Source organism: Harmonia axyridis, chromosome 1 (assembly GCF_914767665.1).
Source record: "Harmonia axyridis chromosome 1, icHarAxyr1.1, whole genome shotgun sequence".
In the NCBI taxonomy this organism is placed as follows: domain Eukaryota; kingdom Metazoa; phylum Arthropoda; class Insecta; order Coleoptera; family Coccinellidae; genus Harmonia; species Harmonia axyridis.
The window spans coordinates 72592679-72617313 of record NC_059501.1 but is presented as its reverse complement, the minus strand read 5'-3'; the positions used below and the strand labels follow the sequence as shown (position 1 = coordinate 72617313).

At 30.7% G+C, this 24635-nt stretch overlaps 3 protein-coding genes across 6 annotated transcripts; 2 read left to right on the top strand and 1 right to left on the bottom strand.

Annotated features, from left to right (window-relative positions):
• The first annotated feature begins 1138 nt into the window (after positions 1-1138).
• LOC123677454 (protein FRG1 homolog) lies at positions 1139-2740 on the top strand. The gene is made up of 4 exons (XM_045614012.1): positions 1139-1293; positions 1401-1767; positions 1821-2023; positions 2506-2740. The coding sequence occupies exons 1-4, from the start codon at positions 1235-1237 to the stop codon at positions 2651-2653; spliced, it is 777 nt and encodes a 258-aa protein (XP_045469968.1). The 5' UTR covers positions 1139-1234; the 3' UTR covers positions 2654-2740.
• LOC123677526 (DCN1-like protein 5) lies at positions 2642-8574 on the bottom strand. 3 transcript variants are annotated; one of them, XM_045614134.1, is made up of 6 exons: positions 8333-8574; positions 7803-7890; positions 6678-6853; positions 6432-6619; positions 5405-5612; positions 2642-3923 (listed from the first exon to the last, which is right to left on the bottom strand). In XM_045614134.1, exons 2-6 carry the CDS (start codon positions 7883-7885, stop codon positions 3856-3858), a joined length of 723 nt encoding a protein of 240 aa, XP_045470090.1. In that variant the 5' UTR covers positions 7886-7890; positions 8333-8574; the 3' UTR covers positions 2642-3855. The 3 variants fall into 3 exon arrangements, with proteins under 3 accessions (XP_045470090.1, XP_045470175.1, XP_045470259.1); XM_045614219.1 differs by lacking the exon at positions 8333-8574 and adding an exon at positions 7977-8184; XM_045614303.1 differs by lacking the exons at positions 7803-7890; positions 8333-8574 and adding an exon at positions 6976-7126.
• A 564-nt stretch (positions 8575-9138) lies between these two features.
• LOC123676908 (NEDD4-binding protein 2-like) lies at positions 9139-24226 on the top strand. 2 transcript variants are annotated; one of them, XM_045613339.1, is made up of 5 exons: positions 9139-9459; positions 9757-9933; positions 14877-16930; positions 19969-20420; positions 22699-24226. In XM_045613339.1, the coding sequence occupies exons 3-5, from the start codon at positions 14879-14881 to the stop codon at positions 22784-22786; spliced, it is 2592 nt and encodes an 863-aa protein (XP_045469295.1). In that variant the 5' UTR covers positions 9139-9459; positions 9757-9933; positions 14877-14878; the 3' UTR covers positions 22787-24226. The 2 variants fall into 2 exon arrangements, with proteins under 2 accessions (XP_045469295.1, XP_045469217.1); XM_045613261.1 differs by lacking the exon at positions 9757-9933.
• Positions 24227-24635: the final 409 nt, after the last annotated feature.

The following is a 24635-nucleotide window of genomic DNA, read 5'->3' as shown; positions in this document are numbered from 1 at the left end:
AACAAAAAAAATTTCCTGCCTCGATGACAATTCGCCATTTTTTATTTCTAAAGTCGTTTCCACTGGATTTCTTTCTTTGTCGGACATTTTTTCTTTCAATTCCTGGATTTCTTCGACGCCGATGAACAATGCGTAAGTGATATATCTGATTCTCACATTCACAATCGATCACATACGATCGATGAAAGATTACCTATCACACCACAAGATACAAAGGGCGGTAAGGCATGCAAAGCTTCGAAAACTAAAGATATAAAAAACATATATTCCGCTGAAAACGTTTAGCATTTATCAGTTACTAGTTTCGAATTCAGAATCGTAGGAATTTTTCATATATTGAATGTGTAAACAACTTCCACGTAATTCGAAGTATTGTTTTTCGTCTTTGTGAAATACATTCCAACCCTCATTCAATTAGGGTAATAGGCAATGCTGCTTATATTGGTTGGGTTGCCATGTGTTATTTATTGAACAGGCGGCTTAGTAAAGACGGTTTGGAGATTTTTATTGCAGGGAATGTTGATAAACGCAGCAAAGCGGACCAACCAAGGCCGCAAAATTAAATTTGAATCTTGTCTTTGTATGGGTAATTTGGCGAAGTAAGGGGCATCAGAAAATATAATAATACTTTGAAATATACAGGAAATTAAAATGATGAGGACGTATATATTAGAAACCAAAATGGAGAATAAATGAATTAGTGTATGGAAAAGAACAAAGGGACTAAGGGACTGGCATATGAGAAATAGGAACAAGAAAGATGTATACCTATGGAAAAAAAAAATTAATTTGATTCCAGACATCACAAATGGCACTATAGGCAGTTAATTATAAGTAGTAACATATGTATGTGGATATTTTATCCCGGTACATGTTAAATAATTAAATATCATTAAAAATAAATTACGGTACATGATCTTTGAATAAGCCCAAATTCCAACAAAGAAGAAAACTTGTACCATAGAATTCTAGTTAACTTGTTCTTTTCTACATTAACAATTTCTTAATCGCTTCCCATAAAAAACTTGTGGTTTTTTAATGTTTATAAAAATTCCAGGAAATTATGCTACGGCTCTCTATTCAATATATCCTATTTTGTCATTATTTGAAAAAAATATATTTTGCCCTTCTGACATGACAAGTGACATCCCATTCTACCGCAGTGTTATGTCAACAAAATTTTTTTTCAGTTTTCAATAAAAAAATTGTTTTCAATTATTTCGAAAATATTAAAATGTCGGAATATGATAGAGTAAGAAAGGGAAAACTAAAATTGAAAGGTGAAAGTGATAAGTACGTGCCATTTTCTCCTTTTTCAGTTATCAATACACCAATACTGTTTTGTCATTCGTATAAATTCTTATCATAAATTCGTGAAATTTAAATGCTCCCATTTTCAGACCAAAAAAAAGGAAGAGGAAAGAAAAGAAGATATCAAACACACCTAAGGTAGACAACGATGCCTTGAGCCATGGGAATTGGTGGAAAACAACGAAAATTGAAGAAATAAGAGGGTCTGTAGCCATTGAATTCGGTTCAAGAACCTATGTTAAAGCGTTGGACAATGGCTTGTTTACACTAGGAGCTCCACATAACGAAGGGGATGGTCCTTCCCCTGAAGAAATTTTGACTGCTGTAGTTGTAAATGAGAAAAAAGTAGCATTTAAATCTGGTTATGACAAATATTTGAGAGTTGAAAAAGATGGTACCGTTACTGGAAGATCAGATGCTATTGGTGCCATGGAACAATGGGAGCCAGTGTTTCAGGTTAGTTAATTCAAATTATAACGGTTCCATATTTAACTGAATTTTTGTTGAAGGATGGAAAGTTAGCTTTACAAGGGTATAATGATTGTTTTCTTGGAGTTGATCCTGATGATGATGGAATAGTTGCTAGAGCCAAAACGGCAAGTCAAAATGAAATGATTTCTATCAGGTCACATACTGCTCGTGAAGTTAATCCATTGAAGGATGTGCCCACTGAAGAGCAAGGCGATATTCAGCAGATAGAAGTCAATTATGTGTAAGTTCTCCTTTAATATTTACAAATTTTATCATCTAATGCCTAGGTCTGAGTGAAACCCTGGATTTGAAATTTTGAATGAAATGTTTTTTTTCCTCTATAATTGACCTGAAGAGTTTGTCATGTTGTACTGATAAATTTTATGATTCAATATGTAAATATATGTTTACTAGAGTCAACATCAACTGGAATGTAAAATTTAATTTTTATATATCAAAATATTAATTTGCATTTTCTCTTTTTTGAAGAGTATGAAGAATAATCTTCGACTTTCTTGATCAATATCAGTTGCATAATTTTTTTTCAGGATATTTTGATCCTGATATGGGATTCTTAAATATTTATAGCCCACTAGAAGTGAGAAAATTCTATTTGTTGACATTGTTTTCCTTGGAAATAATCGTGTATATATAAATAAGGGCTTCTACAGAATTTCTGTATTATTTTAGAGTAGACCCTTTTTAGATGATTTTTTTTTACAGAAAAAAGTTCCAAAAGTTTCAAGATAAACGATTGAGGATAAGTAAGGAGGATACTAAAGAACTAGAAAAAGCTAAGCAGGATGGCGCATTCCATGAAGCATTATTAGACAGGAGAAGTAAAATGAAAGCCGACAGATATTGTAAATAAGATAACTTATTTTGTATTAATCTAAGTGTAAAATGAATATACAAAACTGTACAAAATATCGATATTTAAATTTCATTGGATTATTGATATTGTGATTCCTATTGGAAAAAGACAAATGAGGGTTTTTAACAATAGCTTGTTGCGAGTTTTAGTTCAGTTACACAAACATATCTTAATATTGTCTTGAATTTGATAAACAAATAATGTTGAAAGACATTATTTCCAGTTTTAATGTAAAACAAAGCCATTCAAGTTCCTGATAGTATCAGACATGACAACGGTGCACGAAAACAATAGTTCAAACATTAAAAGGAGTCTCAATAAATTATCAATTTAAAAAGAAGGTAATTTCAGAAATACTTAATAAGAGTGGAATAAATCTTTTCAATACAAATACATAATGTTGGATTAATTTTTATTTTCAAGGTTTACAACTTGTACTGTAACGGTAAATGAAACCATAACAGACAGCTTGTATGGTCCCATATTTTAACAAATTGAAAATTTTGCTATTCCTATCGTGACATTAATGAGGAGGAGAGGAAAAGTTTCAAGAGGAGAATATATCTGAAATTTCATGCTGATTATTTTTTACATTTTCTACTTTTTAGGAAAAATCCAAAATCTTTAATTTGTGTTAAAAAAAAAATAAATATAATTGACCAAATGAAAACTGAAAAAAAATGGAGGTATTGAACAATGATGTAGATGTAAAATTGTGTAATTTGTTAATGATTAATTTGAATCGGGTGCCAACTTAAATCACTCCGCCTAAGTATTTTTTTTTTATATTATCGCCTCCATATCCCCTTGTAGAATTGTTTATACACTACTCAAGTGAACATTTGGTTAAAGATTACCACATTCAAAACAAAAAGCATGAAAAAATGAATATGCACAATTTGAAAAGTTAACAGTTTAAAGTTGCTATATTGAAAATATGATATATTTTTCTAAAGAATGTTTCTGTTAAGAGGGCCAAATATCACAAAACGGTTTGTCATAGAAATCCATAAAAAAAACAAATAATAAATAAGGATAGCATTCGATTCCGTAAATACATTTTCAGGAAATTGAATGTTTTCTATATAAGATTCTGTACTCCTAGCTTAAATCCAAAATCACTGGTTACTTGAAAGACTCACAAAATGTGGATTCAAATTTAATGATGTAAACTAGTTTTTGTTTATTCAAATTCAACCTCAACTTTTGGGTGACTTCATTCTATTTTCTCGTAACCACTCCACAAATTCATCCAACATAACTGGCCCTGAAAATGATAAATATAAAACAAGATTCTCAATGGTATACAACAATAAAGGCCTGTTTCATAACTTGCTGATAAAGTCCCAGATAGAATCCTGCAGATAAAATATTTTTAAGATAATTTTTTGTTTCACATCTTGGATACCTCGAAGAAATATCTACAAGATAGATAATTTAATGGAAGGTCAGTTTTGTATGTTTGCTTGGTTAAAGATACGTAAATTGAAGCTTTCAAACATAGGTATACACGTACCTGTGAAGAAGTGAGCATAGAATCAAAATGTTTTGTTAATTACTACATACATTAGGCTACTTCATAAGTTTCAAGTGTGAGGATTAATATGAAGTGTGAACTGATATATCCTTTCGGTTTATTATTCTCAATAACGTACCTCTGGAATATTTTGAGGAATAAACAATTTAAACCCATCTCAAATTTTTACATTTTGGAAAGAATAGCACGCAAAAATGGAAAAAAAACATCTTTTCAATATCTGGAAGAATTTTGGTCAAATAATCCAAATTTATTTTTTATTCATTCAAAAAATAAACCCCAATACAAATACAAGGTTCGTTAACGTTTTGAACATGAAAATAACTTCACTATTAAACTGTGAAATAGGTGTCTATATTAATTTCTGTGACATCCTTTTTATAACCTTAATAAAAGAAGAAACTTTTGAATTCCCTGGCAACTTGAATGGAAATACTATGTACTTGATCATTCAACGACTGAAATATAGTCTATCAACAAAAAAATTAATGAAATTGATCGTGAACTCTGTTAATACATAGCGGACTCCAAAACCTCGTATAATCAGATTAATAGATTCTTAGATCGGCTCCGATAAGGAGTACATACAGTGTTCATGGTTTTTGAGTAATGAATTTTCGAAATTTATTATTGGATTTCAGTATAAATGTTCCCAGGTTTGAATCTCTCTACTGGAATTCAATAAAGTTTTTGCACATTGTTAGTTGTATATTTTTTCAACGTTGAAAGAAGATACATACAAACCAAAGAGTAAAATTTGCAGAATGATATGATGGTACATAATGAACTTCTAACTTTGATAGATGAAACTAAGACCTAAACTCTTCATCGTCATATTCAGGAAAATCGTATGATATGCATGAAAGGAAATGCTCAAAATCATTTTCTAAAAATTCAGGATGACAAGTTATTGCTATTGTACAAAAACAGCTCAATAATGATATAATCTTGCATTATACAGATACACTTGATATCTTATGAAAAAATTTGGGTTATCCACAGGATAAAAATATATAAACTATTTGGTTTAGGTGTTGGATTACCCGGAGACTGATGATAGGTTGACCAGTCAGTTCAACCTTTCCGACATGAGTGAAACACAATTTTCAGGTATGAGTTATCAACAAATCGTGAAACTGGCCCTTAATATTCCTAATTTTTTCATATGACCTTAGTTCAAAGCAATATGAGAATTAGAGAAGACTACTTACATGCTCCATCCACATCATAATTTGATAGATCAATGGATATGGTTTTCGAAAACTCAAGAATATTACACCACTGATCTTTATTTATTACTTTGTACTTAGACTGATCAAGGAACTGACTAAAATGAACATACAAAGACCAGGTTCGACCTAATAACAATTGCAACATTGCTTTTGCTGTTTCTAAGTCCATACTTCTTTGGTCCTTATCCTGAAAGTTTTAGAATAAATTGGTTGTAATTAAACATTTCCTTCTAAACACTTGGAATGGAACTGGGAATTGGTCATTTAAAAAGCTCCATATTTGCTCAGAGTTTTAGCATCATCTGATATTGGACTTTCAGTTAATTGACCAAAAAAACAATGAGAAAAGCAGTGACGTGAAGTAAGTAACTTTTGCGAGCTTGTTCAAATTGGTAATTATGTAATGTAAATTGATCAGGAAATTTTGCATTAAGATTATTGCTTAAATAAACTTAATTCAGTATTTTGACCTCAAATCTGCAAACAACTGAAAAAAATTTTAAATTAATCAGTGTGTTGCCCGATAGAAATTCTGAGGTTTATCAAATATAAAAAACTTGATTATTTCTTACATATAAGAACTACCTCTGTAGTTTTAATGAACTTATTCAGCTATTCCAAAAGAAAAATTCCTTTTTATATTTCTTAATGTTAAAATCCACGCGAAATGAACATGAACACTCATTTTGCTATTTTGGATGAGTCTTTTTCCAATAATTGGGAATAAACTTAGATCATTTCAAATCTAAAACATTCCAATCAAGTGTTATCATATGAACACCAGCCAATAGCGGTTTTGCTGATTGGATCATATTTTATGTTTCATCGATTAATTTCCGGTTCTTCTTCTTCTATAAAACTGAATTTGGTTTTAAGAACTTTTACCCAAGTGTCGTTTTTCATGTTCAGTGTCGGTATTGAAATTAATGAGTACTTATTTCTAACCGTTTTAAATGCTAAGTCAATGGAACTTTAAGTAACTGAGAGAAAATTGAGCCCAACTTACTCTAGCAAAATCATATGCATATCTGTAGATTGCTTTGAATGTGTTGGGATCGTTCAATAATGATCGCAAGTAATCGAATTTGGATTGTAGTTTCTGTACAGAATCACAATGAAGGTCACTGAATCCCTTCAGCCATTCCTCTTTGGTGAAAAATCCCATACGTCTAGCTTGCATTTTATATGCAATTACTTGAATCAAAGAAAATTGATTGAGTTCCTTTGAATAGATTGGAAGAGAACTACTCACTTAACATCAAAATATTTTCTGGTTCTACACCAATATCTTCACAGAATTTTTCTATACCATCAGGTCCAATTACATTGGCCTCATCTGCTGTGGTATATTCCCTAAACCATACTAATGACTTTTTACTATTGAAACTCTCCCTTGGTGTTTCTTCCACTCTGGATGTTCGTCGCGTACTACAATAAAAGTTTTTAGATATAAAATTTCAAGCCATCATAAACAAAGAACACAAGAGAATAAGTTCTCTCCAACATGTATACATAATACATTGTGAAAATAAAACGAACATATTAAATACCTGGGTATAAAAATATACATAAATTATATATTGATAAAATGTTGAAAACCTTTAGTTCCTTGACTACTAGATGAAATAATAATCTAAATATATATGAGCTGGCAAACATCTATAAATAACTCTAGTTCTACATAACAACAATGAAATAAGCTCAGAAAAAATTGGCGGCAATTCTATTCATTAAATTTATTTATCAAATGAATTGAACTAATTTTGTCAGTCTTCAATTACAGGTTTGTAGTTTGAACAAAATAAAAATATTTAGCTTTTCATCATTTTGATTAACTATAAATAGTTTTCTGGTTTATACCATTTTTATTGACAATTTCTATTAGTAACCCATATTTTATTTTTCGTTGAATATTAAAAACATTTCATTAAATTCATAAAGATTTGGTTCAAAATGGTTGGTAGTAGTAATTAGGAAATATTTTATAACTTTGACAGATCCAAAAATTTTCAGGTAATTATATAAATATAATTATTATTTATATATTATATAAATGAGTGATGTACTATATAAAGATATTATGAAATTATTTATAGCTATTGAAATACAAGTCTGAAATATATTACATTTTATGGAAATAATTTTATTGAGAAATTAATTTTTTAATGCCCAATAAAAATCATAATTAACCAATTGCATATTTTCAATTTTTTTTATTCCATAATGCATTATTTAAGATAAATAATGCAATCCTTCCTATCTAAATATCAGAGGTGCCATAGTCAAAAAATGTATCCAGACACTAAAGTCTAGTTTGGTTATTTTTCAATTTGAATTTTCCGAAAAAGATAATACTTTCAATTGATGATATACATACTTAGCTGTATTTCTCCTCTTAGAATTACTCCTTTCCTCCTCATTTGAATTTTCTGGGACTGCTCTACGCTTACCACGAGGCATTTTTACTGAAATAAAACAATAAAACTTATTCATTAATTATGAACTAACCGTGTCGTCTTTTACACTACCAAATTGATTGAAATAACCTTACCTGCATTATAGTTGAAGATATTTAGTGAATTCTTATTAAATTATCAAAACATCATTCTTTGAAGTTTATGGTCATTCAAAGTAAAAACAAATGTAATATAAATCTAATGAAAACACTGCAACCACCAAAAAACATTGAAACTAAATTAATTTGATGTAAAAAATGGGGACATCACGAAGTTAATAACTCTTTGAAATATACTTATGGGTTATCACATCCCTTCAATTTTTTTGACAAAACCAAATGAGCACTATCTTTAAAATTATTGAGTGCAAATTTTTATATCTAACGACCAAAATTAGCAGTATACTGAAATATTCGAAAAAATAGGTGAAAAAACGACAAAAATATCATACCTTTTTGAATACTGTTAAAACCGAAGTGCAAGTGCTCCGAGTATAGATTTAACCAATTAAAATTGTGGTATATTATATGATGAATCTGGTACCATCAATACACTGTAGATTGTTGCAAATCTCTGAATTTTTTTTAATTTCAGTATAAAACTTTTTATATCACAAATTATAATTAAATTTCCAATATCAGCATCAGCTGGGGCATTTTTAACCTTGAAAATCAGTCATTTTGTAAATTGATTATAAATTTGGTATATAGATGGCATGGTATTGGCGAATTACTTTTTCATTTAAACATTCAAAATTTTATTATTTCTCTGTAACTTTTTCAAGTGTTACAAAAAAATTGTCCCCAATATCAGTGCAACTGTTAGAAATTACTAGGGGCATTTGAAGGAAGAAGTAGATGAAAATGAAATACAAATCTTTGAATAATATTATATATTCTATGATACAATTCTATGATTAACCTTGATTCAAGCACAGAATATACTCATCCTCAGAAGTTTGTGGTTACTACAATAAATAAAACTTCAAATGGGAAGAATCAGTTGATTTTGGATTTCCATTCAAATACAAAACAATTCAACAAGCATATCTAGAAAACTCAAGAGCAGTATTAGAAAATTATTTTTCAATTCTTCTTCTTTCTTATATGAGCCGGTACATATAGGTTGGCGTCTGCCTGTTTTTTAATGAAGATATTCAAATAAAGAAGAACATTTTTATTATATATTTAGTATTCTGTGATTTTTGTTCTGTGTGAGTGGTCTAATGATTGACGTGGTAGGTCTTGTTTCATTTTCGAAAGTCAAAACAATAGTGAGTTCCCAGGGTCAACAAAGCAAAACCTGTTATTGGTTTTTTTTTGCCAAGCAGATTATTCATTTGAAATATTGTTATTGTATGAGTGAAAGGTGTGAATAGTTAGTTAGTGAATAGTTTGTGAAGATCATATTATTTTACTTTGAAACGTGCTTCCAAGTTATTTTAAAAATTCGAGATGTCGTCTGCTATTTATGATATAGATTCGATGGATCAAACTACTGTGAAAAAATTGATGGACCGTCATAAGGGGTTGAATTCCAGTATAATTTATTATGCCTTGAGAAAAAATTGTTGTTGTTGTAAGTACCGAGCATAAAAATTTAATTAATGTAGAGACACAATAGAATTCATTCTATTCTTAAATAAGATTATTCAGTTATCAGTTAGTATCTTTATTGCTGAATGATTCATATCCATGATAGATAGATAAATTGAAAATATAACTTGAATAGTTTATTATAAATGACCTATTACAAGTTTTGAGTAGCCTTAGGACATTGATTTGAGAAAAATGCGTGAAAAACTATGCCCTATTCAATTATAAAGTTTATAAACTATACTGTTCAACTGTAGATTTTTATTTTCCATTTTTCCAGATTTGGCTCAGGTAAAAAGTTGAAAGTATTTGATAGCTTCACAATGGTGTAATGCACTCCTGTCCTTCTGAAATCTACATCACTGAGATAACACAGAACTCATTCAATATGAAAATAGAACTTCTATGAATTATATTATTCATTTTGATAAATGTTGGTAGATCTATGATAAATGAGGTAGAATTTTCCATAAATCACATTTTGTATGATGTACTTAGGGCCAATTGCACCATTCACAAAATAAATATTGTTTCATAATCAATGTTCAGTGTTGCACCGTTTGATAATTAAATAGTAATAATTACCGATGTTCAGCTAAACATGAGATATGTTTGGCAACATTGCAAAATCTCGTCGGTGTTCATAGAAAAAAAATCAGGAATTTCAAATTTCTAGTATAATGTTCTCTGCTCTTGTGATCACAAAGTTAACATGAATTATAAACGCTGTTTACGTAATCAATGTCTAGGACTAATCGATGGTTATAATTTCTACCGATTGCTAAACAGAAGATATATGCTTGGTAACATTTCAAAATATCGACGGTGATCATAGAGAAATCAGGAATTAAATTTTATAAGGTTCTCTGTTCTCGTGGCAAAGTTTTTATAATGTTTAAGATTCTCTGTTCTTGTGGTGACAAAGTTAACATAAATTATAAATTATTATTATAAATTGTCATTGAATGATAATTCACGATACGAATCTGAATCCATATTTTAATTTTGAATTTCCTCACAAAACCAAACAACAATGTGACACATTATCTGATTATGTCCATAGAGAAATAATGTTTATGGTTATGTAATAAGTTATATGTTTCGACGTTTTGAGTTGCGCAGAACCATAGACTTGATATCAAATTGATATGAGGTCTATGCGCAGAACCCTGGTCAAAACAAATCGGGAAAATAAACGTCCCAATTTTCCTTTTTAGTGTAATCGGTGATTAGGCCACATTAAACGTCATTTGAAACATGGTGCAAGAGAAATCATAACGTAATCAATGTTTGAATTTTTAATCAATGTTCAGGCAAACGGTGCAACTGGCCATTAGGGTGCTCAAACGGCTGTGATCATGTTATAACCCAACAAGCCACCCTCTATTTTTACTTTGAATCTAAGTAAAAATATGAGGAATACATTGATTTCTATTGAGGAACAGTTGAAAAAATTATTTGAAAATGAAAATCATATTTCTAATGAAAGTATAAAATAACATAAAAAGCAATTCGGATGACAGCATTTTATTTTTAATGTTAATAGGGGTATTTCAGAAAAAAAAATTATATTAATTGCTGCAATGGAATGCAGTCATTAATTTTGTAAAATTCGTCACAAAAATTTTTATTTTGCATGTCCTTCCTAAGAAAGTAAGACTTGGCTAATAAAAAAAGAAGCCTGTTGGAGGCATTTCCTTGTTCAGGGGTGGATTCTCAATTAAGGTGTAATTTGTCCAATTATTCACTGATATATCATTCAACTTTGATTATTTTGAAAGAATAAGAAACCATGAAGAATAATTTAATTTTTTTAAAATGAGTATTCTAATTGCGACTTCAGATTATTTCTAATTACTCTCTTTATGCCAATTTCGTACAGTTTTATGGATCAGCGAAGCTATAACTTGGAAACCATCAGAAGTAGAAACAAAAAAGACAATTGAAGAATGTATTTACACTGAAATTCATTTATTTCTGTGTTCATGTGAAAAATAAAAGGAAAAACCATTTTATTTTTTAGAATTTCAATTCTCTGCATCTTGCCTCCTGAGCCGAATCTGCAAAAATGGTAAAAAAAAAATTGATGTGAGGAATCTATGGCTAAATTTAATGTACAATATTAAGATTCGCCTTGTATAATCGAAGAAAATAACACCAACTGACTTCTCCTTTATTATATTCCATTTCAGAACACCCAGAAAACCTATATAGGGTGTACCATGAGTGGGTGGCCTTCCAGAAAAGTAGCTTTTTGTGCTTCCTGAGACTGTTATTTTATTAGATTTCACTGAACATATACCTAATTTTCTTGAAGCATATATCATATTTCTAACCTGTCGGTAAATTACAGTACATCAGAATATTCACATTTCTCCTTGGTATGCAAAACATTAAAAAACATTTCATTACAATCTTTAAAACAACTAAAAATGTAAATTTCCACAAAAAAATTGAAAATTGCAGATTATTGGTTAGATACAATTCTCAAGAAAAGTTTAGAATGCATAAACAGATGTTAAAACGTTTATCTTGTTGAACATTTTCAGATAGTTTTGAAATCCCAGAGCTGCTATCTCTGAAATTCTTTCCATTTCCCTGTCTCTTTATTTTTCATCATATTCAAGAATAATTGACACCTATTTAAGAACTGATATTTAATTAATTCAAAATTATTCGAAAATGTGAACCTGTTGGAGAGAAAGTGTGGTGAAACTATTTCCGTTTCATATATTTTAGTAATTATGGAAATATAGTTATTTAATCAACTAGTTTATTGATGGCATCAGAGCTCAATGATTGAGATATTTTAAAGAGCTCTTTTCGCTCGAAATCGCTAAATTGATGGTAGAGATAAAGAGAATAATCTTTCCGTTTCAAAAATGTCCGTTGAACTGACGTAATTTTCTGGCGCCAGTGTAGCTAGAAGGTGAATTTCTTAGAGTATATTCTGTGTGAATTCTGAGGTGAATTTCATAGGAAACGCCGAAAAGTACTGGAAGGGATAAAGCAAGAAGTAAACAAGGTTGAAAGTGTGTTCGCCTTCTTCGGTTGTCAAATTGAATTTATTTATTTATTTATTTCTGACCCTTTAACAGCTGACCATATTATCGGGAGAAAAAAGCAATTTTTCGAGAATTTTGCACTTTGGTTGCTAGAAACAAAAATAATACCGAACTAAAGTAAATAAAATAAAAACAAACAACATTTAACATGATTGTTATATTATTATTATAATATAGGGTGGCCACTTTTTCAATGGGATTGTATTGGTAACTTTTAAACCATTAGAGTTAGGAGATCGGTCAAATGGAGAAAAAGTTGCATGCATAGAAGCATTATCAAGCAGTTCAAACAAATCGAAATTATCAGGGCCGGTTATTGAGATATCATGAGAAAAGTAAATTATGTCATTTTGATTTTCCTTTTTTTTTCCACTTTATTTAAAATATTATCAAAAAATGTTACTGGAATTTTTTATTCGACAGTAAATTGTTCTCAATTTGACGTAATCAGATTTCGTATCCAACGTTTCGTGCTCTCTGGGCCACCCTCAACCTCATTTTTTTCAATACGGACCTGTATATTTTATGACACTTTTCGAAATAACTTTTAACGCTGAATTCAACGATATATCATACAATGTCATTCAAAGTTGATTTTCGGGTGATTTTGACCCTTATCCAAATTTCTTTGGGTCGGATCTGTATTACATTCAGGTACCTTTAGTTTAATTAACAACATGCAATACATTTCGATGAGAAAATCAAATTACTCATCTTGAACTAAATGGAACATATCAGAATCGAATCAAGAAACAAGTAATAATTATTTACATATCGCAATCCATAATAATTAAACGAATTATCATTTAATGAAAGAAAAATCGAATGATTATTCGAAAGTAAATGAAATTGAATGAAGTAAGTGTTCTAAATGTCCACCATTTTGTAAAATGCACTTAACGGTTCTGGAACCCATACTTCTTATACATTTGCTTATTTCGTCTTTTTGAATACCTTATTTTGATATCATTACGATATAAGTTTTGCAAGGCTTGGTATTCAAATTTAAAATCATTGTATTCGCGTCTCATGACTTGACAAAGAAAATTTGATAAGGGTCAAAATCACCTGAAAATCAACTTTGAATGACATTGTATGATATATCGTTGAATTCAGCGTTAAAAGTTATTTCGAAAAGTGACATAAAATATACAGGTCCGTATTGAAAAAAATGAGGTTGAGGGTGACCCAGAGAGCACGAAACGTTGGATACGAAATCTGATTACGTCAAATTGAGAACAATTTACTGTCGAATAAAAAATTCCAGTAACATTTTTTGATAATATTTTAGATAAAGTGGAAAAAAAAGGAAAATCAAAATGACATAATTTACTTTTCTCATGATATCTCAATAACCGGCCCTGATAATTTCGATTTGTTTGAACTGCTTGATAATGCTTCTATGCATGCAACTTTTTCTCCATTTGATCGATCTCCTAACTCTTATGGTTTAAAAGTTACCAATACAATCCCATTGAAAAAGTGGCCACCCTGTTTAATTGATTTATGAAAAGTTTGATTTAAACAGGATGGACGTATGTTCTAGAATGTTTGAATAGAACTTTTCGTGGACAATTCATTTGCACTGAAAATATACCCTGGCCAGCAAGGAGGCCGGATTTAACTACAACCGACTTTTTTGGTGGGGATAGTTGGCTCAAAAATTCACATGAGTACCCGAAATTCAGAAGAGCTGAGAATGAAAATATTTGACTAGCAATAGCAAGCTCGGTAACACCAGCGGTGTTGTTGAATATGGGGGCGGAGTTTTATGATCATCTCGGTTATTGCGGGGCTTAAGGGGGAAATATTTCCCGTATCCTCGAATACAACAGTGATAACCCTGTCGAATTATGATCATGACGCCCCCTTGAAAACATCACAAAATAAAAATATGAGAATATATCATTCTCGTTTTCTGTAATATACTAAGTATCAATTCAGATGATCTAGAGCTAGACCAAATCATTTCGAACACGCCCACTTGTACTCCTCTTTCCTCAAAACGATGTTGGGAAGGGATTTGTTCAAATGACAGCATCATACTATCTTTATTTAATCAATTGGAATTTGTATCTGTTCCTCGCGTTAGATATCTCTCTCTTTTCTACGCTTCTCTATATATTCAATATAATAATTGTTTAACTAGTAGCTTCTTCAGATAATTTACATTTTTGAATAAGAGTTTTTTCAATTGTTTTCTGTATCTGTTGGAATGTGTAGATTCTCACATAATCTTTTTTCTTTTGAATAATGGAATAATATTTAATTTGAACTAGTAGTAGCAGTAGCGGATTGGTAGCCATTCTTCCTTTTAAGGTTCTTCTTTTTTCAGTGATGGAAGCGGATTTGGAGCTTAAGGAACGTAGAGGACAAATAAAAAGAAAAGCGGTATATTCAAGTAAACATAAAATACCAAAATATGACCAATACCTTAATCTAAATGAAATAGAAGAATGTATCGATGATGTATTAGCAGGTAGCAAATTACTAATATTAATAAGGGGGTTGCCCGGTAGTGGAAAATCATCACTAGCAACATCAATCCTAAAAGCTTGTCTGCCCAATGCAGAACCTGCAAACCACATACACAGTACAGATCGTTTTTTCCTTCGCAAAGGAGTATACACATTTGACAGTTCATTACTCTCTGATGCACATGCGTGGAATCAGAAAAATGTAGATCGTAAAATGTCGATGGGATTAAAACCAATCATTGTTGACAACACAAACACACAATTATGGGAGATGAAGTCTTATTTGGGTATGGCTGTAAAGCACAAATATAAAATCCGCGTTATTGATATGAGTACAAGATGGTCCTTAAATATTAACGAACTGAAAAAAAAAAATCAGCACAATGTTCCAAAAGTAAATATTGAAAATATGCTGTTGAGGTACGAATCGATGGGCATCACAGGAGAACAGCTCTTGGAACATTTCAAATTTCCCCTTGGTTATTTGTCACCATCTAATAAAGAAAAATGCAGAAGATCAAAAATAAGTAAAGAATTAAAGAGTAGTGAAGAAGATTCAAGTTCCGACCATTCTCCGGAAGAAAAACCTAGAAATCAAGCAACTAAAGATAAGCCAGCTACAGAAACTATTAAACATAACTTCGCATTTTCTTGGGACACTGAAACTGGTGCTATTGTTAAATCTTGGACGGATCTAAATATACCCCAATCCAATAATATTGTAATTGAAGAAACTAAACCTGATACTTGTGAATCTAGTACAAATACTTGCATAGCTGATTTTCATGCGGAATCAGCCAATTCTAAATGTATATATGGAAGGTGTAGAGAAATAAATTCTGGCAAACAACAAACAGTACGCTATAAGTCGGGAATGTTGGACAAAAGCTGCTCAACACAGAATGACGTTTGTTCAGATAGGAGTGAAGATCTCGAAAGGTTAATCGATGTTTTTCCGAATATTCCACCAATGTATATAAGAGATATTTATGACGATTGTAAAGGCAATTTCGACATGACATTTGAAATTTTCTTGGAAGACAACAAAGATTATTCACATTTATCATTCACTTCAGACAATGTGATCTCTAAGCCCTCTGAAGAGCAACAGCAACAGGAAATGACCAAGTCTGTATATGAAGAATTGTTGAACGAACCTTCTACTTCAACAGCCAGAGCAGAGATGTATGAAACAGATGGAATAACGACTCCGGAATGTTGTAATTCAGAAGAGGAGATCACAGATGTTTCTTCTCCATTGGAGTCTGATTCCGATCAGTCGAGTGGACGATTAAAAGGGTCCTCTACAAATAGTGAAACCATAATGCTCGATATAAGTCAGAAAATGGTCGAACAATTGAGGGAAGAGTTTGGCTATTCCTGTAATGATTGGCCTGCTGGTTTTCAGACTGAAGTTCAAGTGCCTAAAGTTTTGGCTAAACAGCTTTATGCTTTTTACGTTGAATCTATTTATCAACAAATAGATGCCCAGAAGAGCATTCTAGAATCTATAACCAACGAAGATGCAGCATTTGCACAGAAATTATATGAGGAAGAGATAGGCAAGTTATTCGGAACTCCCACTCCTGTTGAAGGATTTAAAGATATTATGAATGAGCAAGCTGCAATGAAGATTCAACAAAAGGAATTACCCAAACTGAAAACACCTAATGATTTAGCTTTCTTACTTTCAAAAAAGAAACTTTGCGAAGCTTTCCCAACCCTAGAAGAAAAACTTATATTGGAAGTATATCATGCCAATGATTTCAATTACCAACAAACATTTGATGATCTGGCGAGTTCTCTTGGTGTCACTTGTGTTAACAGTGAACTGAGAGAACCTCCTATTAGCCAGTCCACATTACAAGAACTCCAGGCGGCACAAGAAGATACTGAACAGTATAAGGATAAGGTAACTAGGATTTGTAATATTCCTTTGGTTAATTACTTCAATTAGAGATAAATATCTTAAAGATAAAAAATTCCTGACTAAAAGCATAATGAATAAGCGTTAAATAGTTCTTTATGCAACAAGTGCAAAAAGTGAATGTTTATTGCACGAGTTGCATACAACATTTTTTCTACGTTCATGCAAAAAGCAAAAAATGATTTATGAGGTGCGGCACTAGGTGTAGGAAAATGAAAAGCGCAACTTGAATACTTTATTATTAATATCGATTTGCATTGAAACAGGAACTAAAACGTTACGAACAATTCAACTCAAACTTTATTTTTACCCTCAATGTTGAAAGTGAATGAACAATTGGTGCAATTTTCAATATGAATATTTCGTAGTGAAGTACTTTTTAAATCCACTTATTGATTTGTTACTGCTGTAAACGTACTAGTACTTGGTAACTGTACATCGTTATTTCCTTCAGGCTGAAATATTTGTTTGTCATGATGACAGAGCACGTTGAAGTAGAATGACAGATGCGTGCAATAAAAACTTTATTGCACTAGTGCAATAAAGAACTTCTTTTTCCACTAAATATAGTTCAATAAAGTTTTGCTTTTTGCATGAATGTAGAAAAAATAATTTAAAACACGATTTAATGGTTAACATAAAAAAAGTTAATAATACTGTTTTAATACAAGAATAAAATAAATGTTATCGTGAAAATAAGAAAAGCACTCACGTCAAGTCAGTAACTTTGGAGCGCTCTTTCATTCTTTCGCCAATTGTACACGATATAGTTATATCTAAGGGTACAATTGCAGCATGAATGCGAGTCCTCGAAAAATCCTGCACTGTTATAAAAAACCATTTACTGAATAATTTAGAATTTTTTTTCGATATTCTGCTGGAATTTTGTATGGTTCTGATCAACACAAAAATCTATAGGGTAATAAACATATGTTCATCACTCTGAGCAAAAATCTAAACTTGGTGAGATCTGATGTCAGTGAAATAATCGTTTTTTTTCGCGATATTCTGCTTGAATATTCTATGGTGCTGATGAAGCTGTAAACGCGAAATTTTGCGCAAATCTTGAAATTGTTGTTGTGAATATACACGCAAAATATTCAATATTCTACTTGAATTTTCTACATAAGATGGAAGGTCTTTGGAGAAACTTAATGACTCCGAAATTAATTTGAATGAGAATTTGAAAGTTAATCCTAGAAGAATGGAGGTACTGACTTTTTGATACTAGTTGAGAATTCTACTGGGTGTTCAAAATGAGACAATTCATTGATGACTCATTCAAACGTTAATATTGGTTGTATTTCAAATGGCATAGCATGTATTTTATTTTTTATTGGTAAACAAATTTTACTATCTTTGAAATATTTTGAAACGAATGAGAAAATAAAATTTAGGGTGTGCCATTTGGAATAAGTACAATATTAACATTTGAATAAGTCATCAATGAATCGTCTTTTTTTGAACACCCAGTAGAGTTATCAATAATTATCAAAAAGTCAATACTAACCTCCGTTCTTCTAGTATTCGCTTCCAAAATCTAATTCAAATAAATGTATTCATTTTGAAGTTAATAGTTTTTCCAAAGACCCTTTAATATATGAAAAATCGTTAAGTTTTGAGCACATGAGAGTTTGAACAAACTTGGGATCATTTATTCTATGCAATCTGTAAATTCAATAGAAAACAGGGTGTTCCATTAGAAAGAAACATATATTTGCCCTTTCAAAAAAATACGAAAAATTCAGCGATTAACCGTAAAAGGGCGAAACGTCAATGGTGAAACACCCTGTACATATATTCCATAAAACAGGTCTTATTGCATACAATGCGCTAGGGAAATGAACAATTTCTTATAGACCTTTGTCGGTTATATTTTTTTCGAGAACTACTCAAGATAGCTTAGGAAATGTACCGGGTTTTTCACCATAATTTAACCCCCCCTTTACCTTGTTACTAAAAAAGGTACAAAAAAATGTTTTCTACAAAATTTTCACGAAATCGTCTAGTGTTTTTCAAAATGAGTGGGCAACATATTGATGGCAACTTCATTTTTTCAAATGGAACACCCTGTATATTGTTCCATATTTGACTAGCTCTTTTTCCCCTGATTTCGAATATATAGCACATGTTTGGCCTATCTCTTATTCTGAGTACCACAGGGCACAGAGTTTCAAGTTAAGAACCACCTGGCAAGCTAAGTATCAGTTTTCAAGTGGAAGGCTGCGATAACTCAAAATGGCCTTTTTTGAGTTATCTCGTTGGTAACGATATATGACATACGTTTGTCATTGAATGAAACTATTCTTCGAATTTGCACTACACAGAAGCGGAAAAATTTGAAATACCTTCATTTTATGTAAAGAACAATTGAAAATAAGAAAGCTACAAGGAGATAATATATGGAGTTGCATCCAAATCATCCAATTCCAATTCATAGTGAAAAACGTATGTCATATCGTTGCAAACGAGATAACTCAAAAAAGACCATTTTGAGTTATCGCAGCCTACCACTTGAAAACAGAATACTGATCATACCAGGTGGTTCTTAAAATTTGAAACTCTGTGGTACTCAGAATAAGAGAGATAGATCAAACATATGTTATATATTCGAAATCAGGGGAAAAAGAGCTAGTCAAATATAAGAAAATATACAGGGTGTTCCTTTTGAAAAAATGAAGTTGCAATCAATATGTTGCCCACTATGTATATATTTCGTTTTGTGAAATCACTAAAAACACTAGTCGATTTCGTGACAATTTTGTAGAAAACATATTTTTGTACCTCTTTTAGTGAAAAAGTTAAAGGGGGGGTCAAATTATGGTGAAAAACCTGGTACATTAAATGGACGTATGGATTAAGAAATTCCTCAGAACATGCTGTAAAGTAGAAGGTTCAATTTGAAAAAGTTGGGAGTATTTTCGGTGAAATTATCTCTGTATTTGAATTGACTTGACTTGATTGCCGGTAACATATATATTTAAAAGCTTTTATTAATATGTTATTCTATGTTTTGTTAACAGTTATCTTTGAAATCCGAGGGTGAAAGCGAAAAAACCGCACAGGATTATCGGAAAGATGCTGATCACCACTTGAGAAAAAGACAGGAGCTCCACCAAAAGGCCCAAGATTATTATAAAACAGGCCAGACAGGAGTGGCGATGTTTTATTCTGAAATGGCTAAAGAGCAAACCCAATTATATGACGAAGCGAATAACAAAGCTGCTTGTCTTCTTCTTGATAGAAATGCAAAATCTATGAAGAATATAAATGCTCTTGACCTTCATCATCTGTACGTGAAGGAGGCTGTGTCTGCCCTAGATATATTTTTAGACAACAAAATTGCGGAGTTGAAGACATCTCAGAAACGTCATCTGGAACTCCTGATAATAACTGGGCGAGGCAATAGAAGTGTCAATGGAGTGGCAAGGTTGAAACCAGCAGTCAGCCGGCGATTACAGAGTAGACAATTAAAGTGAGTTGTACAACTATTGTTTTTTCTGCCACATATAGATAGTTCTTTAACATCTTCTTTTTATTTTTTAGAAATATGCAAATTTTTTGTCAAGTGTATGCGTTTGTGTCATCATTAGGTATCATAACATTCATAACATCATTTTTCGAATAAATTGCGTTGAGATGAGTGCAAACGCGATTAGTTTTTTGTTTATCCCATAGAATAATAAACATAGATAGAGGAAGTATGCGCAATTTTTACATATCCCCAACATGTTTAGATTACGTTGTCGGATTGTGATATATTTTCAAATTCACAATTTAACTATATCATCATGAATGTATATTATACAGGGTGTATACTTTTGAAACGGCCTAACTTCAAGGGGGTATTGAATGAAATATATTTATTTGGATGATTCCCGATTAAATATGCAAATTTGAATATTTGGAATCCGATATTTTTCCTAATTGTCGAATTTATAATAAACAAAATATTTATTATTTTCTGTATCTACCTTCTGAAATCCAAGGTTTGGCAACTTTTGCTCTCCTAGTGTCATCGGTTGTTTCCATAGACGTAGTTGTTTCACGTCGTTTGGCGCACTTGAAGTTTGTTTTCTGAATGTCTGATATATTAAGGTATTTATTCCAATATATTTTGAGTTAATATGAAACGTTGATTGACTATGGGACATAAGAAGTGCGTTCTTTGTGGAGAAACTCTCGAATTGAGTGAAATATCGTATCACTGATATGTTTTCATTTCCGCACGCTTCATGTCAAATTTGATAGTTCATGTTGTGGACAAAATTTGCTTACTAAAAATGACATATGCTCCCTCTTTGTTTATTACTGTATGGTTTATCCATAATATTTGACATTTAATTGCTTATCAGTTTTCTGATAATTGGTACCAGAAATTTATGAAAAACATAAATTTCTTGTTCATCCCAATTAGATGATAATGTTACCATCGCAAATCGCAATTTCGATAGAATTTTCGGATAGAATATCATAAGAGAGGAAATATTTTTCGGTAAAATTTTAAACTGGCATGAAAGTTTGTTGAAATTGTCAGAAAGCCATAAACTCTCCCGAAGGATTTTCAACAAGATTATTTCACGAGATCAAATAATAGTATATTATTCAACGAGCGGTAATGTAGGTCATAACTCACGCAGATGATGTTTGCAGCACGAGCCGCAGGCGAGTGCTGTAATTCATCAAGTGAGTTATGACCATTACCGCAAGTTGAATACTATACTTTATCTACGACTATATCAATAAATACCAAGAAAAAATACAGACTTAGAATAAAGACAGAAGGAACAGGAAATAAACATAATGTGCTCGATCCCGTACAAGAGAGATGGAAACTTAGTGCTACCAATCACAATCGAACTAGCTTAGGCTAGCTCGAATCCAGTACAGAGTACAGACATAGAAATTTATTGAAAAACCTTAATAATTGCCCATAAAAATGCATTAAAATATACCAAAAAATATTCCCTGTAAACGATTACTTAATGATCTTACTGCTACACCAATCTTGAAAATTTTTTCAAACTTCTTTATATTTTTTCGGGCAATTAATTCTGTATGGTAACATTAGCTGTTTGTCTTTTGGAAATGTATACCTTTATAATATTTCATCTTCACTATCTGAATTAATCGTTTTCAGCAAAACATTCACAATAATTAGATATCAACTTAATTTGAAAACGTCAAAAGTGACATTCCCTCGGACATTCCTCCCCTCAATAACAATAATGGAATGTTCCCTTTCGGCCAATCGAATAGAAGCAGAGAAGTATAGAAGCACAGATCCATATTTTCCGATTTATAATAGTGAGTTATAGTAGTGAGTTATTATAAATCACGCTGTTTGTTAATAGATACTATTAATTGCTCAAAAGCAGTTGAATAATGAGTTTATAATTCAATAGGAGTAGATAAAAACATTTTTCTCATTTAAACGAGTTGAGTAACTGTAATATCGTCGGAAAGGAAATTCTATTTTCTTTCAATACATCTTATGGCATGCAGGTCATTCCATTTGAAAAAACTTAGATAACTGTCCTTTTACAATATTCTTCTTGAATTTTCTCTGCTTCTGTCGAGGGGGCCCGGCTCCCTCTAAAATTCTGCTGAATATCTATTTCTTAATTGATTTTACTTAATAGTTCTTTATGATATTTATATATATATATATAATCTTTATCCCATTTGTTACCTTTCGGTGTATGGGTATATTTATAAAATCCAAATGTTTAATATTTTTAATTTTTTTTTAGATACACAGTACTTAATCCAGGAGTATTGAAGGTAAAAATATTTAAGAGTTCCCGTGTCACTAATGATTTCAAGGAAAAAGGCCCATAGCGTTATTTTTAAAGTGAAACTACTATTAACATTGACTTTGTTTATTCTGTTTTTTTTTACTTAATTCAATATTTTCTTCAAGTGATATCTATATTAATGACTAAGTCCTATTTGTAGTCGGCAAAATATTTTGAAAATTGTCATTTGCTTTCGGTTGAAATGAAATATTTCTCTTGAAGATTATTTATTTTTCACACATTCAATGTCTAACTATATTCTTATTTTATGTTTTGAAAAATTTTCGATTTTTGGAAATTTCAAAAACTGTATTTAGTGTGATTTTGAAAATAGCTCAATGTTCATGTATTTATTGTTCGTTTATATCAATTGCGTATTTACTTTTAATTTTTAGTTTTTCTATGCTAATATGGACCTAATAGTATGTGAGTAGCATAGGAGATGACCAATGACATTTTCAGGTACAAATTAGTTATAAGAAAAGTTTACATATCTATTTTTGATAATGTTATGTTGGAAAATATCACCGCATTGCCTTGTATATTTTAAAGACTTATTATGTGTTGAATTGATAGAATATGTACATTTTGTTAATTGCCTAGTGGTATATGTACATTGATAAGAGTAATTTCACTTTTTACACCATTAAATATGCCATGTATTTTTTATGTATATTTTTATAAAATTATATATCCAATGTTATTTCATGAATGTTTCATTTGAAAGATCCTAACTATTAATCAGAAAAGGAGTTCACCAAGATATGTAGTGAAAGAGATTGAAAAATTTATATAGCTTACTATGTTACTAATTTTTATTTCATATTATATGATCTCAATGCTTGATAAAGTCATTTTTAATACAATATTCCTAAAATTACTACGTGAAAGAATGATCCAATATGACCTGGACGATAATTACAACAACTTTAGGACAACGGATTCCAACATAATTGGTTTATTATTTTTGATAATTATAAATCGTTACCTTTATCAAAATTAAAGCTTTGTCTTGAACCATAAATAAGAGCTGAAATTTTGTACCAAATAGATGGCTAAATCAAAATATTTACCGAAACATGAAATCATTGAATCGAAAAAAATTGCGAGTATTTTTTGACAAACTTAAAAACTGCCTTAACAATCCAATATGGTAGGTTGAAATTATCAATTGCGTATTTACTTTTAATTTTTAGTTTTTCTGTGCTAATATGGACCTAATAGTATGTATGTAGCGTAGGAGATGACCAATGACATTTTCAGGTACAAATTAGTTATAAGAAAAGTTTACATATCTATTTTTGATAATGTTATGTTGGAAAATATCACCGCATTGCCTTGTATATTTTAAAGACTTATTATGTGTTGAATTGATAGAATATGTACATTTTGTTAATTGCCTAGTGCCTTTTTATACACCATTAAATATGCCATGTATTTTTTATGTATATTTTTATAAAATTATATATCCAATGTTATTTCATGAATGTTTCATTTGAAAGATCCTAACTATTAATCAGAAAAAGAGTTCACCAAGATATGTAGTGAAAGAGATTGAAAAACTTATATAACTTACTATGTTACTAATTTTTATTTCATATTATATAATCTCAATTCTTGATTAAGTCATTTTTAATACAATATTCCTAAAATTACTACGTGAAAGAATGATCCAATATGACCTTGACGATAATTACAATAACTTTAGGACAACGGAATCCAACATAATTGGTTTATTATTTTTGATAATTATAAACCGTTAGCTTTATCAAAATTAAAGCTTTGTCGTGAACCATAAATAAGAGCTAAAATTTTGTACCAAATAAATGGCTAAATCAAAATATTTACCAAAACATGAAATCATTGAATCGAAAAAAATAGCGAGTATTTTT